General features: G+C 42.9%; 1 protein-coding gene across 3 annotated transcripts; it reads right to left on the minus strand.

The window, feature by feature from the left end:
* Window positions 1–381: 381 nt before the first annotated feature.
* On the minus strand, window positions 382–16,316 carry LOC136582374 (para-nitrobenzyl esterase-like). 3 transcript variants are annotated; one of them, XM_066583368.1, is made up of 10 exons: window positions 16,276–16,316; window positions 11,236–11,304; window positions 8,337–9,034; window positions 5,343–5,450; window positions 4,689–4,885; window positions 3,878–4,080; window positions 3,241–3,299; window positions 2,979–3,146; window positions 1,634–1,855; window positions 382–1,555 (listed from the first exon to the last, which is right to left on the minus strand). In XM_066583368.1, the coding sequence occupies exons 1-10, from the start codon at window positions 16,287–16,289 to the stop codon at window positions 1,413–1,415; spliced, it is 1,881 nt and encodes a 626-aa protein (XP_066439465.1). In that variant the 5' UTR covers window positions 16,290–16,316; the 3' UTR covers window positions 382–1,412. The 3 variants fall into 3 exon arrangements, with proteins under 3 accessions (XP_066439465.1, XP_066439466.1, XP_066439467.1); XM_066583369.1 differs by lacking the exon at window positions 16,276–16,316 and adding an exon at window positions 15,861–15,869; XM_066583370.1 differs by lacking the exon at window positions 11,236–11,304.
* Window positions 16,317–16,643: the final 327 nt, after the last annotated feature.

A 16,643-nucleotide genomic window follows, 5' to 3' on the forward strand; every position in this document is an offset into this window, starting at 1 on the left:
AAAAAAATGCATGATATAAGTCATATAATGCAAAAAATAGTATTATAGCAGCTTATTATGAAAAATCATCAGAAAGTATGGCTACTAAGGGCCTCACTTCATCCTAATTTGCTGTACACCGTTATCAAGTGAAGTCTGTGTCTAGTAGAGATAACAAGATGTATAACAGGATGTGGAGGAAGGTGATGACTCTTGCTGCCCATAGAGGTCTATGCAGAAGGATAGGGGGAAGAGAGACCCACACAGATGCTGCAGCAGCTAAGAATTAGATATAGAGTCCAGCAGAGGGGAAAACTAGTAAAAAATGCAGAATATAAGTCATAAATGGCCATAAATAGTGTAATTTCTCATGTATACACACAGCAGCTTATTCTAAAAATGTTATCTGACAATGTAAGTACTATTTAATGTAAAGGAACCTGAAGCAAAAGTCCTTGTCATGGCAGGCTGTGGAAAGGCACAATGGAGTCTGGAGACTGTAAACTTGGGCAAAGTTGGTATAAAACTGTTCTAACAAAAAGTTGAAATATTGCCCACCGCAATCACATCCCAACTTCATCTTTAAGCCTGCTGTGATTGGTTACTATGGATAAAGCATGCTTTGTTCAATTTGTGTGTACAGTATGGAGTGAATGGTCATAAAAATGCAATTATCTTCATGAAACAAAATCTCAAAAAAGTGGCCTTCTTCCCCATAATAATTAGTATTCATTCCCTAAACGGCACAGGAAAAATAAAGTGTTCACTCTGGTTCTTATGGTTGACAAATAAAGCCATTGGGTTTTCCCCAATGAGATAGCGAATCCAAGATATAAACTAAATAATTGCATATAAAACAATAGACCTCATCAAAGAAGTCTCATTCTATAATTTGTCCCTGTTGCCCATGGCCAAAGGAACACGGCTTACAAGGGGCAACAAAGATACTTTCCCTGAAAACTTTTCCTAGACTGGCAGATCTCTGAATGATCCGACCTTAGATAATTTGCGTTATATCAACTGCAATTCTGTATGAATATGCTGTATTTGGGTGGAAAGGACCTCCTGATGTCATAATAACTAAACTGGGCCTCATCTATTAAAACACTCTGACCATGAATAGATGATTGAATATGCCAATAGCAACCATTACGTCAAAGGTTGGATTCTGGTGGTTACTCTGGGCATCACGGCCTCTTCTTCTCTTAGACATTTCTGATACATGCGGTCTAATGTATCTTGTGAGCAAATATTTCCGTACAGGAGTTTAAATCTCCAATGGAAACTTTGGTGATTATTACATGTGGTCTTCTATAAAGTTTTAATTTTGATGTTTGTTTCTGTGTCATATATTATTCAAGTTGTCCCTGGTTAGTTGAGGGGGAAATAGTTCTTTAAGGTTCTCCACCTAGTATTTTTGGAACCTTAGCCGTTCAGTTGATCCAGGCATATTGGAACATGTCGTTGTTCTCCCACAGCGCACACTGAGCGGAGCGATAGTTCTTCTCTACTCGCAGTGTCGTAGATAGAAGTGCAGTCCCGTCAGGATATTCGGGCCACTCGGGTGGCATGGTCCCTGTGCATAGGAAAAAGAGACTCAAGATATGGTAGAGACTTCAGGTCAACGTCATGGTCTTTGAGCTCCATCTCTTACCTTCTTTGGTGAAGTGTATGAAGTATTTCCTTATCAGTCTCTGGAAGGTGCGGTCATCTTCTGATGTCTCCCCTAAGGCTTGTTCCAGAGTCCTAAAAAATCCCAGTGTATCCAGTGTGTGGAAGGCGAACCAGCTATTGTAGGGTAAGAGGTTGTTGGTTTTAGCTGGACGAGAGGGAGTGTAGATGACCTGGTAGCGGTAGACTGGGCTGGTCAGGGTCTCTGGAATTGCAATGCACATCAATAACATGTGGATAATTTATCATTATTGCTATCAACATGAAAGAGGTATATTACTAGGATGCTCCATATCACGATGATCAGTGGAGGTCTGACCTCTGGCATCTCATTCAACCTCAAACACTTTTACATATCATGCTTCAAGTCAAAAGGGCTGTGTTAAGGCCCATTTACACGCAAAGATAATCGTTCAAAAGATAGGTTTAGAGTTATTGCTTTGCATAAACTGCTAATAGATGCTAATGTCCTTTAGCAGCTTATCACCTTCATTTGCATGTAGATGAGCCTCTAGAATCTGTATGCAGAGAGCAGCAGGTGGCTTGTTCTTTGCATTCAGCTCCTTTGTTCTGACACAGGCTGCTGCGGGCTTTTTCCTGAATACAATGTAATCAGTGTTCCCGTGGAGTATACAGCACCATGGACAGCAAACACAGCACGCGATCTGTGTTATCTTTTCTCCGGCTGAACGATGGATTTTATGCTCACCTAAAAATCATCATTTAGCCGAAGACTGAAAGATGGCAGCATTTACACAAAACGATTATCGCTCAAAGGATGGCTTTTGAGCGAATTTTGAGTGATAATCATTGTATGTAAATTGGCCTTTAGCGTTCCCTGGACTGGAGATAAACCAGCACCCTGTCCTCTATTCTAAGTGGGAGAACTTGCAGTTATAGTGATATGCATTAACTTACTATGCAGGGGTAACCCTTTAACCTATTCATGTCCATGTTAATAGGATAAATTAGTTAAAGGGGTTTTCCAATGACTTAAAATTGCTTCACAGCCACTCTGTCCTTCCTGGTTGACTGCTGCAGCCAATCATTGGCTATAGAAGGTCACTGCTTTATAAAGTGATTGGCTGCAGCAGTCACATGCTCTTCTCAGCAGCAACGGGAAAGGACAGAGTGCTTGTGGAGCAGGTTTAAGTGGTGGGAAAACTCCTTTGATTAGTAGTTCATTTATAAATAAAGATCAGGAACAATCTATTCATGGTGAATTGGTAATTCCATGATGTGTTTGCAGTGGAGAAAAGTATGCAACACATTCTTATTCAAAGCTGGCTTTACAAGGCCAAATCAAAAAGGTTATATCGTCAATATACCTGCCGCTAGTTGGGCCCGGATATTACTGGGACATGAAGCCCTGAGGTCTGACACCATAGTCATGTAAGCCTTCTCCACACATCGTTCAGGCTGGGAGCAGAACTCAGAGGTGGGATACAGAGACAGGGCTTGGGCTGAAAGATTGCCTCCAAATGTCTTCAGAAGTGCTAGAAAAGAGGATGGACAGAGGAAATTAAAATACCTTTACCGGCATACTGGAAGAAGTATGATACCATATCACACATGCTCAATGTCGCTTACAATTCACGACCCACTGGTAATCTTCCTCAGACCATTGTGAGATATTAGCAGAAGACGGGCTGTAAAATAAAACACAACTGTAATATAAGTGGTTGAGTAGATGATTCTAAAGGGTGAAATATGTTAAAGGGGTATTCGCATCCTTTCATGGCATATCCTGTGGATATGCCATGAAAGTCTGATATGGGAATACCTCTCCAGCCAGTTAGCCCAAGTCCATTTTGAAGTTACAGCCTGTATTGTAGTCTAGAGCTGAATTCACGATTCTGCTGGTTGTATATAGAAAGAGTCACCAAGTTTGTCAACCGTCAGATTCCTAACAGCTTAGCTGAGCTTTAATAATGCAGGGAGAAGTTACTTCTTCTTTCATCAGATAAAACTTTACAAAATAAAAGAACAACACATCTTGAGACTGCAAATAATGCTGGGAAACATCAGCTCCGAAGCCGGCAGAATGGTGAAATGATGAAATTCTGTGTGCAGCATATAGTATGGGTTGTGGAGGAAATGTGAGAGATTTCGCTATAAGACCTGTGTATGGTTTTATTTTTTTTAATGGTACCCAACTTTCATCTGGAGTGTCAGAGCTTTATTATACAAGTATTATGTATTAGAGATTATATAATAGGTTGCTTACGCAAATTCTGTTTCTTGAAGGGTGGTACCAATCACATACGGCACATCGCTGTACCCCGGTATTTTCTGTTTCCATACATCCAGTGGAGTAGCAGGCACCACGTATCCATCCACCACAGCCAATGGGCCGACAAATTTTCCTTTTTGCGGTAGGTCACATAAGTCGTCTGCAGCCCAGTTTGGGTATTCAATCCACGGGGCAGACTAAGAACGAAAGGGACAAATGATCCACAGTATGAGGTTACAGTAATGAGTCTTGTGTGGATTGGATGTATATGCTACAATAAATATATAAAAGGGGACTATTTCATCAGTGGCACTTTCTGGTGCTGAGTAGAAGTTCTGCTTTACATGATGAATTCTTTGTTTCATGGACTCAATAAAGGGTCATCGGTCCATAAAACTTACCCTGACTCAAACAAACTGGGTTGATTCAAAAGAAGGCAAAATATGCATCCATGGCAATTACTGGCAATATCACCTGGGCTATAAAACACCAAAATCATTACCGACCCCACAATATTGGTATGATAAGTGCCCTGGATCTAATTTACAATGCTGATTATTAATTACGACTCTCAGTATCCACAGTCACAAGGAAAATGTTCAATCCTGCTTCAGTTCTGATATTGCTTTTGACATAACTACATCTTATGGAGCATTCCAGAGTTTGACTGCTATTACGATAAAGAACCCTTTCTTATATGGATGATGAAAACCCCATATGGATGGCTTCTACAAGTTCAATGTGGTATATATTGTACACTCCAGGCCAACCGGAAGAGATACGTCTCCCAGAAACATAGTCTTACCTGGAGGATTTGACTTGTATTGAGATTCCACAAGCACTGAGCATCCCGGCAGCCCGTGTAGTTCAGGAATACGAGGTTGTCCTTCTCTGCTTGCTCCATAGTGGCTTTATAAACAGATGATCCACTTATGTCTATGGCACGGTGAAAAAGATCTTTGGCCAAAGGTGACACCATCAATGTCCACACTGAGGTGCCTCCTGCAAAAACAAAGATCACGTGAGGGGAAACCCTCTCCTCCTGTCATCTAGAATAGAAGAGGACTGGAAATATAATAATGTAGGCAAAAAACAATAACATTTGAATGTGAGAACATCGGCTAATCAACTGGTTGAGGCTCTGAAAGTCAGGGGAGCAAAAGATAATGTGCTTCCACTGCATTTGCCATTTATCCGAACCTTGCCTCTAAATGCTCCAAGTATTGGAGACCATGATGTTCGGCATGGAGGTGATGCACTTAGATCTCCCGAGCTGGGTGGGATCTTTTGGAAGAACTACTCTGAGCACCTGAGCATGGCAGATGGATATCCAGACGGGACTTTGTGGTGAAGTGGGTTTAGTACTTGGGTAGCATTGCTGCTGATTGGAAGGATGCAGTAACCACTATAAGCTGATGATATTGCATCCTAGGAGAGGTAGATTAGCTATTGGTCTCACCTGAGCTCTGCCCATAGATGGTCACTTTGTTCGGATTTCCACCAAAAGACTTGATGTTCTTCTGTACCCATTTTAGTGCAGCAATCTGATCCATGAATCCATAATTACCTGGAGGGCAGTAATAGGTGCAGAAAGGTCATCATGGAGCAAAGAAATAAAAATATATCCACCTAATATCGAACAAATGCCTCGAGCATGGACATTAGTGGTGGTCTGGTTTAGAAAAACTATTTTCAAATACCCAATTTGATCATTCTGAGTTAATAGATGTGGAACCTGTTCAGGATCCTTGTCTCTTAGATCAAGTAGAAAGAAACTATGGAGAGTTTTTATTGTCCTGGAGGACTCAGCACATCCATACATCATACAGACAGCCCATCGATTTCAATGTAAATAGTGCAATGTTTTCTTTTCACTGCGGAGGCGCTGCAGGGGAGTAAAACATTTTGTGCCAGATTCCCTCACAAATTACATCTAATTGTTGGGGGTTCCAACAACTGGACACCTTGTGAGCACCTTACTGTCAGACAACCCTTCTAATACAAACCGATTGTCCAAAGTAGAAAACTACTTGAAAGTAGAGCTCATAGTTTTCAAACATTGGCTGTATATTAACGAATTTAAAATACAGTGATACCTTGGGTTAAGAGTGCCTCAACTTACAAGCTTTTTGACTTGAGAGCAGGTTCTCTCCCAAATTTTTGCTTTGACTTAAGAGCAAAAACTTGGGTTAAGAGCCTTGCCCTCAATGGGGCCGCCGCTGCTGTCGGTGGCCCCATTGAAAGCAATGGCCTGCTGACAACCCCTTCAGTGATTTTCGTGTAGCTTTTAATTTAAGCCCTTTCCTGAAAATCTTCCCTAATTGTAGTAAAAAAAATATATTCACCTGTCCGCTGCTGCCGGGCTCAGGCGTGTCTAGCCGCCACTTGTTCTCCATGCATTTTTAATCCCCGCCTGCTGAAAAGTTTCAGAGCAGTGCTGGGAGAACAAAAGAGTAATCTACCTCTTAACTAATGATGACAATAATGACAATAGTTTATCGTCAGGCATCCACCACTTGGAACCCTGCCAGTCAGCTTTTATCCGGATGTCTGTCAGTGGAAGAAGCCAACAGCTAGTAATGCAGGCGCAGCTCCCATTAAATTCGATGTGTCTGCTTCCTGCTCCGCACACACTGACTCTTGCCTGGAGCACAGCTGATTGGCAGGGATGCCAAGTTTTGTGACGCCCATCAATCAACTACTGATGACCTATCCCAAGGGTAGGTCAGCAATAGCCAAGAGGTGGACAACCCCTTTAAGGTCTACTAGGCGGGTTTAAGAAAAAAACGGAAGTGAATACTCCTGCCAATTGCTTGTTTTCACACAAGTAATGCTGGAAAGTATATTCTATATTTACAAATGTACACCTTGACCAATGACAGAACAGGAAAAACCCCGCCTCTGCCAGTCTTTACCAAGTTCATGTGCCATAAATGGGTTTCGGTATGCATCAGAAAAGTCTGATTCAAGGGTCTCACTGCAGCCTATAGGAAATACAGAGCCAGCCAGGTATGCCAAGTGCTCATTGTAACCGATAATGACAATTACACATTTGTTAGTTTTTAGTTTAATAAGACCTAGGGTCTAAATATATTGGGGGTCAGACTACCGTGTTTGATTAAATATTATGCATCTACCACCTTGAATTTTGCAGTATTATAGAGAAGAACACATTTCTTAAAGGGCTTCTACCAGAATTAGTTTTTATGACCTATCTGTAGGATAGGTCATAAAAGTGTGATCAGTGGGGGTCTCACTGCTTAGAACCCTGCCAATCCCAAGAACGAAGTCCTGTTTCGCCCTCCTCCTTGCTGCAGGCTCACTGCCCCCCCCCCCCCACAGTGAGGGGGATATTGAATGGAGTGATGGCTGCCTATGTGTGATGCTGCTCCATTCATTTTCAGTGGGACTGCCAGAGACAGCACTCAGCTATTTCCATCAGCCCAATTGAAATGAATAGAGTGATGGCCGTGCATGCATGGCCATTGCTTCACTCAATAGGACGTCACTACAGGTGGGCGACACTACAGTAATGGGAAGGCATGGACACAGGCTTCCCCATTTTCAGGATCGGTGGTGGTTTCAGTGGTTACCCCACACCCCCTCCCCAGTCAGATGTTAAAGGGGTTGAGCCAAAATAGAAAGTTAACCCTTTCCAATCCACTGTCTGACCTCTGAAGACATCATGATTTAAGGCTTCACAGCTCCAATGTTGGAAGACATCCATCAGGGTTCTCTTACTGTATATTGCCAGCCTCTCTGCTGTCGGAGCCTATCCAACGTGTCACCTCATGCAGTACTGGCTTTAGCCAGCAGATAGGACCGTTGTATAACGGCAGAAAAAGAGTAAGCCCCCTAGGAAAACCGGGATACAAATTGGATTGGAAAGGGTTAACTTTCTGATTAGTGAAAGCCCAACTGCTGGGCCCTGAGAGTGAAGCTTGTGAATCCCAAGAGTGAAGCTTGCGAAAGTCCCTGCATGATTGGAGTGGCTGTCATGCTTGCAAGCTATTGCTCCATTCATTTCAATGGAAGTGCCGAAAATAGCTGAGTTCAAGCACTTGGCAATCTCCGGAGCTAATACTGAAATGAATGGAGTGTCTGAGTGTATTTGGAGACCTTTGGGGCCGCTGTTCTTTAGATGGGTGGGCATCTCAGCAGTCAGACTCCCACTGATCAGAAAGTTATCCTCTATCCTGTGGAGAGGGGATCACTTCCTATCTTGGCACAACCCTTTGAGGAATATTCTGGACAAAACATATGCATTGTGTTATGTCTAATGCAGGGCTTGAGTGGGTGAAGCCTGACATAGGGATGCAAAGAAGATTAAAGACCACCCAGCACCATGCTCCGACTCCTCCAGATCCTTTACCAGGCATAACACAGTATCAGTTTCATCAAAAGCGGAAAGTGACAGCGAAAACAGATTGTCAGACAGGTGTGCCTTAGTTACCGGAAGTATTGGTGGGGGATCCTTCTCTCAATTGCGGCAAAGCCATGAATCCGAATGCGTTTAGACGGTAGTTGAAGCTAACATGGACCATCTGACTGTAGCCAGCCAGTTCCTCAGTAGGACAATATCCAGTTTCAGCTCCACTGAAGATGAGAAGATATCCGCCATGAATCCAGACCATAACAGGTAAGTCGGCGTTGTGATCCAGTGAGGGTGTCCATACATTGACATAGAGGCAATCTTCTGATCCCATCACTTGACCTGTTGCACTCAGAGGCCTCACTTGGGCACACATGGATTTGAACTTGGTAGCATCCAGTGTTTCCTTCCAGCAGGTAGGTTCCTGTGGGGGTCTCCACCGTAATGATCCAATGGGAGGACTTGCATATGGAATCCCTTTAAACGTGTAAATCTTGTCACAGTGCTGGCCGCGTACTTTGCCACATGATGTAGTCACATCTACCGAGGTGCATGGTGAATATCCAGATAGATACGCTAAACTGGCTGCCACCAAGCACAGTATCACAATACCCCCAAACATGGCTGCTATAGTCTTGTGAGCTGGAGTGTTGCAAGAAGGCTCTGGTATATCAAGGTCCTTGTCCAGATATGTGTCCTCCTCTTCCTCTTCTTCATCCGAGTTGACCAGATGTTTATATTCAGATTGGGATCCTGCCTCCCCTTGCGTGTTCACATGTCTGCCAATAAAAGAGAGACAGGTTAACAGAAGAGATAAAATGTACTCATTACTACTTATTTCAATGCTTAGCATATGCTAAGAGAAGTTCTAGCACTAATTTGGAGTACCAAGTGGTGTACCAGTCATTTCAATGGAACGGAGCTGTAATACAGATGCAAAACATGGACAGGTGCGGTGCGGTTTCTGGGAGAAAGCGGCCATGTTTTTTAAATCCTGGACAACCCCCTTAATTCTTAACCTTTTCTCAACCTCAGATTCAAGGTTATGTGCAAAAAATGAAATACAAGGGACAGCCTGTTGCGGAAATAGTCTTCTTTGCGAACAATCTCAATTCCCTCAGGAATTTAATAGGACATGGCTTGATTATTTGTAGCTTCGGAGCTCTGATCAGTACGAGAGCAGAATTTATAATACCGGTACACTCCTAAACCATTCATAAATGGGTACATATGGGACATAAGGGGTGGTGCACAGCACCGGACCAATCATCCGTGGTGAACCATCCTTCATGGTCACCATCTTTATTTTATTTATCATTGCCTTAAATGACTGTACATAGAAAACATTATAGTAAATCAGCAATTTGTTAGGACCAGGAGACCAAGGCGTCGTCCGGTCTCCTGATCCTGTTTCTTACAGCAGTCACAGGGTTACTGTGTCCAGCTCCTCCACCCAGCTGGTAACTATTTGTAATCAAGCTCCTATGTAAACCCTGCAGTCTGCATCCACCATGCCTGCTGTTGATGTCACTTCCTGTGGTTGCTTGATAGCTCCTGTCTCAGTCTGTGTCTGAATGCAGTTTGTGGTACACCTAACCAGTGTACTGTCTCTTAGTGCTTTCCCAGATTCCTGTGTGCCTACTTTTGGGTTCTGTCTGTCTCTACTTTATATATGTTATCACTGCTCAGGTCTGCTTCCGGTTCCACTTTCTGTTTACTCCTGCCTATCCACGTGCTCGATGCAGTGACCATGGATCCCCTCACCACCAGGTAAGGAGGGATCTCTAGAAGCCAGGGTCAGGAAAGGCGGCCTGGACCTCTCTACCATCTGAAGTACCTCCAGGACAGGGACACCTCATCAGTCTAGATCAGGGTAAGACCCATTTCTATACCTGCGCCGAGTTCTTGCTCTTGTCCTGTCATCACCTAGGTGTCAGCTGCCTCCCTTACCGGGTGGTTGTTTCATTTGGCAGGGAGACACAGTGGATCCACTAAATCCATAACACATTGACTCAACATATTTGTACTTGGGTTAATTTATAATACTGTAGTAATGTAATAGCTACAGTTGCATTGAAAGAGCAAAACACCTACTATAAGGTAGTGGTTCACATTCGCAATTTTTGGTCATAAAGGGTTGTCCACAACTTTGGTCATTTTTTGTATTGATGACTTGTTCTCAAGATAGGTCATTAATTGATAATCAGTGGCGGTCTGCCACTTAGGAACCCTGACAATCAGCTAATTTCCTGGCACCAATGTCCATGAACAATGCATAATGCAGGAAGCAAATCGTGCTGTCCGTAGTGTGGTGACCCAGGTTGGTATTACAGAGACATTGAATTCAATGGAAAGCAAACTGGGTCACTGCAATGCTGATAGCACTTCTACTTCCAATGCTCATCACACTGATAGTGATGCCAGAGATCAGATGATTGGCTTGGAACCCAAGTGGCAGACTCCCACTATTTTGGTTGAAGCATAATGGAGGGTACTATTACTGTAGGTCACAAAGAAGGCATTCTTTCATGTGGTGGGCACTATGGAAAATTATTACTGTGTAGGGGAATTAGTACTTCGTTGGCATTGGGGGATAACGGCAGGATGGGAGAAATGAACAGAGACAAATCATGGCTGAAGGAAGTCTTGATGGTGATCTGGCCCCAGATAGAGAAGAAAAGGAAAATTGGGTGAATACAGTCAGAAACCATGTCACCAATTAAATACAATATCACCTAAGTCAATGGGGGTAACTGCACTATAATTGATATCACTATGTAGAACTGGTATCTATTATTTGGTGGCTGCATGTTTAAGGGCCGTACTATTTTACAGAGAGCCAATGTACTCTATAACCAACAGTCTTAGATACTAAGCTTGTCTTCTACAATTGACCACAAAAATCTTGCACCGGATCAACTGTAATCAATCGCCAGTCATGCAGCTGCTGCAGAAAGTGGCGGAAACAAAGAACACTGACCGGAAGAAAGGAAGTGGACGTCCCAAGAAGTCCTCAGCATCACGAGATTGGTATCTGGCGTGTTTGGCCCTAAAAAACAAAAGATCTTCAACTTCCAAACTAAGAACAATGTGGGATCAGATGGCTGAAGTTAACGAGAATACCGGTGTTCCGTATTTTCGTTAGGAGCTTGGTTCCTGCGCCAAATTTGGTTCTCGTGATGTATTTAGTGCAAGTTATGAGGTTGGTTTTGGTTCGTAGACATCAGAACTTCAGTGGTCTGGTTGGACGTCATCCAAGAAAGAAACCTCTCATTACAGAAAATTAAAGCTACCGACCTCAAATGGGCAAAGACCATGCCACTTGGACTGAAGGACAGTGGAAACAGATAACATTCGCGGACAAGAGTAAGTTTAGCTTGCAAGGATCAAATGGCAATTGAACTCTTTGGCAGAGAAGAAGTTCATCCAGATTGTATCCTCTCTTCTGCTAAGTATCCAGTATCTCAGGTACTATAGAGGTCCATATCCTATTAAGGAGCTGGACATCTGGACTTGGTGAAAGGTTCCGTAAAAACTGAGGCATTTAAACAATTCTGGAGAGGATGTTACTTCCCACCATTAGGGACCACTTTGGGGATACCAGAAACTGCATTTTGCGCCGTGTGATAGAACCAAATTGGCTAAGGGAAAACCAGATCCCAACCCTATAGAAGATTATTGAAATAAGTAGGGCACCAAAGTGATGCAGAAGAAACCATCAACATTAATGGAACTTTAGGTGGCATTAATCCGTGTGCGTCCTCAGAGAGTAGATCCAAAACCTAGTTCTCTCAATGACTAGTCATGCAATGCTGTTATAAAGGCTAGAAGAGGGCCTGCTAAATACTAGGAACCAGCTACTGTATCACTGTTAACCCTTTACATAACTTGTAACAAAAACTGTTGCAAAATGACTTTCATGTAAAAATTATTGCAGAATATGCAACTTTGTAAGCATTTTGCCGAAGGCTGAGAGCGTCTGGATACAGAGCCAGTTGTACATCCGTTGTACATTGTTAGCAGGATGTTAAAAACCTAATGAACATTGATTTGTGTGCATATTTATTATGTCGCTCTCATATCCCTTCGGCTTCATTAATTTTCAACTTATATATGAAAAAGTACCAAAACATGTGGTGATACAATTTTTTCTATGGTGCATTGTAGACTTGCCGTCTCCAATGTATATTATATCATTTTTGTTAGGTGGGGGGGTGTAGGAGGGGGCAATATATATGCCTTTGGATTTGTGTCCTTGATCTTTTAATCCCTTTTGAGTAAATGCACAGGACCATTGGTGGGTTAGCATTCCTTACTGGGGGAGAGGGTTGGATGTATTTAAGGACACACTATGGGACACTTTTGAGTCAGGGGGCACATTGCTGGGCATCAGGTGATCAATGAGGAGCAAGATTTCTTATTCCAAAGGCACAGCATGGGGGATATTTTATTTAGGAGCATCTTTTTATTAGGGCCATAGTGTGAGGCATAATTTTATCTAAGGACAAAGTTTGGGGACACTTACTATTCAGGGGCACTGCATAGGGCATACTTCTATTTAGGGTGCACTATATATGACACTGCTATTTTCATGGGCATAGAAAAGTGAGGAACATCAGACATCCGAGTGCCAAGCTCTGCGGTGATTGAGTTGTGACTGGGAGAAGTCATCATAAGGATCTGGAATGGATGGAGAAGAAAAGCGAAGGATTCCAATTAGAGAAGTTGTGACTTTTGAGTCACTGAATGTAAATGTTTATTATCCCTATGTGTGCATCTGATCAGTATTCTAGTCACCTGTATGGCCAGAGTGATGATGTGTTGTATCATCTCTCAGCATACCTTTGCCATTGTTAACATTTAACTGGGAGTTGTACAAATTTATATGCCTGTGGATTACCTGACTTTGAATTGATCTATGCACAGAGCTTGGTTAAAGTATTGTATTTATGGGCGGTGTTCTGTATTTGTATTATGAGCTTGGTTTCTGCAATAAACTTGGTTCCCAGCCGTATTTACTGTAAACTATGAGATTGTATCTGGTGCTGTTTTTATGTTATGGCAGGCAGCAGTAAACATGTTAAGGATGGGCCACCAGTCATGAGCCCAGGGGCATAGCAAAAAGGCTTGCAGTTGTACCAGGGTCCATAAGCTTTGGGGGCCCAAGGGCCCCCCTGACCATTAACATTGTTATGGCAGGTTTTTGTTCCTCTTTTACAACTTATGACTTGAAGTGAATGTAATAATGCTTTCTTCCTGTTACTGCAGAAGATCCCTGAGCTGCAATCTTTTGGAAATCCCTCAGTGTGTAAGGCCCCCTCCCACCACTCTGGGTCCTGCTGTATGTGCTATACCTGCTACAGGGCTCAGTGGAATGTTTACATTGAAAAACCCCTAATGGGAACCTGTTATGTGCCCACAGCACCAAAAACTAAGTTATGGTATTGCTAGGGACCATGACAGGGAGCCGGATGATGTATTTTCTATACTCACCAGCTCCTTTGATGTAGCGGTCTTCTCCTCTGAATTTGACGTACTGCACGAAGATCTATTCTCCTATACAAGTCTATGGAAGAGCATGGGCACAGAACTTGAATGGGGATACCGCTGGATCGTGCATCCCCCTGCTCAGTGCAGGATCACTAAATCATCCCAGACAGATGTCTGTCCAGCCTCTGTTTGAACACTTCCATTGATCGGTCATGGAGAATAGATCTATCATAATCATGGAACAACTTTCATCTGACTATTAGTCAAAAATGATAAATGTGACCGACTTCTTTCCAGAAGATGACGTATCATCATTAGCTAAAACAATCTATCGTTGATGGATTCCAACTGACAAACAATCAATTTAGTTGAAATCTGACAGTTTTATCATTTTAGTCTAAGGCATAATAATACTGTAATAGACTTGAAGAATAGCTTGTTTACCTTGGAAAGCGTGACGCCTTAGAGCCGATCTTATTAGTATGTGCAAATATATACCAAGTCAATACAAAGAACTGGGTGAATTATCCCAACAACACCTGTACACGGGATTAGAACACCTCATTCATGAGTCTGAGGAAAGGCAGCTCCATTACAGGTATAGGAGAGGCTTTTTTACAGTCTGTCCTTTTGACTTCTATGGGACCTTAAAGGGATTCTGTCATTCGAAAACAAAAATTCTATACTCACCTATTCCTTCCCCGTCAGTCTTCTTACCGCATCTTCTCCTGTCTCCTGCTGTCCCCCGGGTAACTTCACTTCCAGCCAGACAATTCTTCGTCTTTCATGGTGAAGCATTGGTTCTCTTCAGGCTCCTTCCTGCAGGGCAATGTACCCAGTCACTAGTGATGTAGCGTTCATAGCCTAGCAGGGAGTGCCGAGCTATTGCAGAGACTGCTCATGCACACTGTCTCTGTGCTATAGTATATGAAATCTTGCAGCGAGACAGTGCACATGGACAGTCTCAGCAATAGATCTGCATTCCTTCCTAGGCAGTGGACGTTACGTCGTTAGTGACCGAGTACACTGGCCTGCTGGAAGGAGAGTGCAGAGAATGGACGCATCCTAACAAGAAGAGGAGGATCCGGCCGGCTGGAGATGAGGTGACCCAGGAGCCAAGAGAAGATCAGCAAGGAGAAGATGTGGTAAGAGGTCTGCCTGCGGAGGAAAAAAAAGCAAAAAAACAAAGAGGCAGAAGCCAATTTACCCCTTTTTGGGGGGAAGAATTCCTTCCCGACTCCATAACGGCAGTCAGAGTAAACCTTAAATAGCTGTCGGTTGAAAACTCGTTTGGCTGACAGCTACTCCCCTCCATCCCCCAAACACTTTGTTAGTGACTTAGCTCTCTTTACAACAAAATGATTGTGCATATTGACATCCAACATGCCCAACCCTTCTATCTGCTGACATCTGTCATTGGGGGAGAGTTGGGACAACCACACACTCATTAGACAGTTGTCAGGGTTTTGCTAACAGTCAACTAATGTGTTTGGTTTAAGGTGTGATTTCCAGGATCAACTTTTTAGGGAGATTAAAAAATACCAGCAATTCTGTGCTTGGTTTTTTTGTTTTTTTTTATGGCTGCCATGCTAGAAATATGCAGCCAAAACAAATGTTGTTACCTATTTTCTTTGGCAGGAAGGGGTAGAGTGGGGTAGCAGAATTCTACATTTTGCTAAGGGGCCCCATAAGTTCTATGCACGCCCCTAACATATATTATTTCAGCATTTGGTGCATTTTTGGACTTAAAGGGCTATTCCCATCTTGGCTTTTCATAGCAGAGATAGGAAAATACTGCTATAGTTACCGACCACCCAACCGGACCCTACGGAAAAAATTAAGCACTTCAGTCCGGCGCGGTTTTTGTAGCTTTCATTGAATTGAATGGGACTACAGAAACATTGTAGCACAGCGCAATTTTCTGTTTCCGTATCCCCTCATTCAATGAGAGCTACTGAAACAGCGCTGGGCTGCTTCCGTAGTTAAAACATAGATAAAAAGCCATTCTGAAAATACCCCTTTAAGCAATTCTATATTCAGATGATTTTCTTGTGTTAATAATTTGCTAAAAACTACTGAAAGGTATAGACATGAATTAAAAAAAGGCATTTTTACATCATAAACCTTAAATCCACCTCTCTGGCCGTCCAGGTATGAAACACACGTGACCAGATGAACTTCAATCCCGGATAAAGAGTATGTATTCTCTATGAATCTGGTAATAGACTATTCCGCCTCACGCTGGAGATCTGGCTGTAGATTCATTAGTATAGGTGTCAGTGGAGTATAGGGAATCCATAAAGCTGCATACGGATATTGAAGTTGATCCACAGAGAAGGTGCAGGCAGATCACGTACGTGCAGTGAAGTAGGTGCAGGAGTAGATCACAGCGTACACAAGCTGCTGCCCTTTCACTACACTGGCTGTGAACAGGTTAATTCCAGCAAACTGACTTGTTGACTGCTGATCCTGCTCCTTCATGGCCTCCCCTCTTATCCCACAGCCGCCCCTTTCAGGATAGACTACTTACTTGTTCCCCGCCATGATGTGCACTATGAATGCACAGTTTAGTTTTGCTCCTCCCTTTATATTACTCTTGGCGTTGGGGCGAGACCCAACCTTTGTTCTCTACTTACTTGGTCTTGTATTTCCTTACATAATCTGACCAGCTAAAACAATACAAGCTGTTCCGACCCGTAACAGCTACTTGCTGTAAAAAAAAATAAAAGCTGCCATCCCAAAAGGTTGCTGGGTAATCTACATGTTGCATGTCACTAATATTCCCATTTGTGGTTATATGACTTTATGATGCACCTGCAGGAGTACAACTGGGCAGGTGTGACAGGTGAAGGGGAATCTCCTGGCCAAACGGGATTCGTCTTATGAGGGACCCGAACA

Source organism: Eleutherodactylus coqui, chromosome 11 (assembly GCF_035609145.1).
Source record: "Eleutherodactylus coqui strain aEleCoq1 chromosome 11, aEleCoq1.hap1, whole genome shotgun sequence".
NCBI lineage: Eukaryota > Metazoa > Chordata > Amphibia > Anura > Eleutherodactylidae > Eleutherodactylus > Eleutherodactylus coqui.